Source organism: Danio aesculapii, chromosome 17 (genome assembly GCF_903798145.1).
Source record: "Danio aesculapii chromosome 17, fDanAes4.1, whole genome shotgun sequence".
In the NCBI taxonomy this organism is placed as follows: Eukaryota; Metazoa; Chordata; class Actinopteri; order Cypriniformes; family Danionidae; genus Danio; species Danio aesculapii.
The window spans coordinates 32019934-32022757 of record NC_079451.1 but is presented as its reverse complement, the minus strand read 5'-3'; the positions used below and the strand labels follow the sequence as shown (position 1 = coordinate 32022757).

Here is a 2824-nt window from a genome sequence, read left to right as displayed (position 1 = left end):
TAATGAAGGGTACACAAGAGCAGGGTTAGTAAAAGACTCAATTTATATTTCTGGATGAATTGAAAATCTAGACCGGTGATTAATGGAATGCGAGGCGCTTTTCAGACACCGCAAAAGAGTACATCAGGAAGAGTTGTGCAGTGACTTCAGAGCATCTATAGATTATCCACAGACCACTAAGATCGATATAAGGCCGTTCTGCAAGCCTGCTACCCAAGATACACACACAAAGATAAAAACACTACAGTTTCCATTAGCCTACAATCTATGGATGGTTTGCCAAGGCGGGCCGACTGCGTTCTCATTATGAGCCATTGCAGGTCTTGATCAATGGCCACCCCCAAAGGAACATCTATAATTGGACGCACTGCAAATCCCTCAGCAGGGTCACAGTATCATTCCTCCCACGCGCTTTGCTTTTATCTCCTTCCCATTACATTCGACTGTATAAAAAGTCAAATAAAGAGATCTGTTTTATTTTTAATCAAAGGTGTCAACACGGCTCTCTCTTTCACATAAAGGTCTATGATAATACATGCTCTCAGAGGAATGGTGCATTAGAAGGCATTCAGTAAAACAATAAGGCAGTCATTTCACATCCTCGTTATTTCCAAAATAAGCTAGTCCCTATAGTATCTCAAAAACATGCTGAATGTCCTAGGGGTGTGCATGTCTAATTTAGATGCACCTCTTTGTTATTTTCAGACTCCCAAGATGATTTGCTGTCTGGAGCTATCCTGAGGTGGCCAATGCCGTCGGCTCCCTTTGACATGCCGTTGTGGCAGGCGCTCCTAAACTCCACACTCACCCACAATCAAAGCAACAGTAGTCTGTTCCTGCTTGACGTCCCCTGCTGGCAATCCAGCACCATGACACTCACACTAGTGCTATGCTACTGCCTGGTGCTTATTTTGGGCTTGCTCGGTAACATCCTCCTCATTTGCATTATTATGCACCAGCGGGACCCTCCAAACGTCACTAGCATCCTCATTGCCAACCTGTCGGTCTCTGACATCCTAGTGAGCGTGTTCTGCCTTCCCTTCACTGTGGTTTACACGCTCATGGACCACTGGATTTTCGGTGCGCTGCTATGTCGCCTGATGCCATTTGTGCAGTGCGTGTCTGTCACAGTTTCGGTTCTGTCCCTAGTGTTGATTGCACTTGAAAGGCATCAGCTCATCCTGCACCCGTCTGGCTGGAAGCCGAGCGTCCCACAAGCATACATTGCCGTTTTGACTGTGTGGCTCTTGGCTTGCGTAACATCATTACCGTTCCTGGCGTTTCACTTGCTCACCAGCGAGCCGTACAGTCTGTTTCCAGCGCCGCTCAGTCAGCTGCAAGTATGTCTGGAAGTTTGGCCTTCTCAAGAGCACAAACTTGCCTACACCACCAGCCTGTTGCTATTCCAGTACTGCTGTCCTCTGCTCCTCATGCTACTCTGCTACCTTCGCATCTTCCTCCGGCTGCAGCGCAGAGAGCGCATGCTGGAGCGCCAGTGCAGCCGCAATAGAGAGGATGAACACAGGCGTGTGATGCACAGCAAACGCATAAATGTTATGCTTGCCACTTTGGTGGCTGCGTTTGCCGTGTGCTGGCTGCCTTTAAATGCCTTCAATGTGGTGGCAGACTGGCACCAGGAGGTGCTGCCCGTGTGCAACCACAATCTGCTGTTTTCACTCTGTCATCTGCTGGCCATGAGCTCCACCTGCGTCAATCCCATCATCTATGGATTCCTCAACAGCAACTTCCGCAAGGACGTGGCCTCCGTGGTGCTACACTGCCATTTTCAGCCACTAGAGGACAGCTACGAACACTTTCCAATGTCTACAATGAACACTGATGTGTCGCGGACATCTTTTAGACTCAGAAACAATTCTGTGTAATTGTGCTAATCAATTTATGATTGTGAATGACATTAAAACCAGTATTTAGTTTGAATTTACAATGAGTGTCCACTGCAGTGCCAAACCTTTTACACAGATTCCAGCCTTATGATTAAATTACATTTTACTAAAGGAGGAAGTTCAATGAAAAGTTGAAATTCTGTTATTAATTATTCACTTTTGTGTTGTTCTGATCCCCTTAGATCTTTGTTCAACTTTAGAAACCATTGTAAGATACTTTGAAAGAAATCTGAGAGCTACCTCAACCTCCATTGACAGCAATGGTCCTGAGAGTTCAATGTACAGAAAAGGAATCAAAAACATTGACAAAAAAAATTCATATGACTTCAGTGGTTCATATGACTTCATCTGTGATCGTACAAAGCTCCATGAACATATTTTATTCTTTATGAAGTCATCAGGATGTACGTTTGCTACTAGATTCAGCAGTGCAGCACGCAAGTGTTGCATTTCACATAGTAAATGCGCACACTGATCTGATGCAAAACACATTGGCATCAAACCACTGAAGTCACATGGAAAACTTTGACAATCGCTGCATCCAAAATCACCAACTACTCAGAATGTACAGCTTTTGAATTTAAATGTACTACTTGTTAGAAAAGTATGTTCAATAAAGTATGAATGGAACTCAGAGTTATTAAATCCGCCATTTTGTCATTATCATGTGACCTACCCATGTCAGTTGCGTCACTTCACTCCTATAAATTCTGTCGTGGTGCACCATGGGGTACCGTAGCATCCATCAGATGCACACTTCAGATCCTGCGTCCCAATGGCATACTATACACTATGCACTTATGTTCTTATACACTTACACACTCAATAGCAAAGCTCATGTATGTGGTGTGACGTTTGTTGGTTGCCAAATTAGTGAAATAAATGACCAAACTACCAAATATACCTGCCATGAGGATAAC

At 44.4% G+C, this 2824-nt stretch overlaps 1 protein-coding gene across 1 annotated transcript in view; it reads left to right on the top strand.

Annotated features, from left to right (window-relative positions):
• The window catches only part of npy4r (neuropeptide Y receptor Y4), a 10547-nt gene extending 8475 nt beyond the window's left edge, over positions 1 to 2072 (top strand). Inside the window, exon 2 of the mRNA XM_056477342.1 lies at positions 706 to 2072. Coding sequence (XP_056333317.1) covers positions 750 to 1883 — 1134 coding nt within the window. The 5' untranslated portion in view covers positions 706 to 749 and the 3' untranslated portion in view covers positions 1884 to 2072. The remainder of the gene's footprint in view (positions 1 to 705) is intronic.
• The last annotated feature ends 752 nt before the right edge of the window (positions 2073 to 2824 follow it).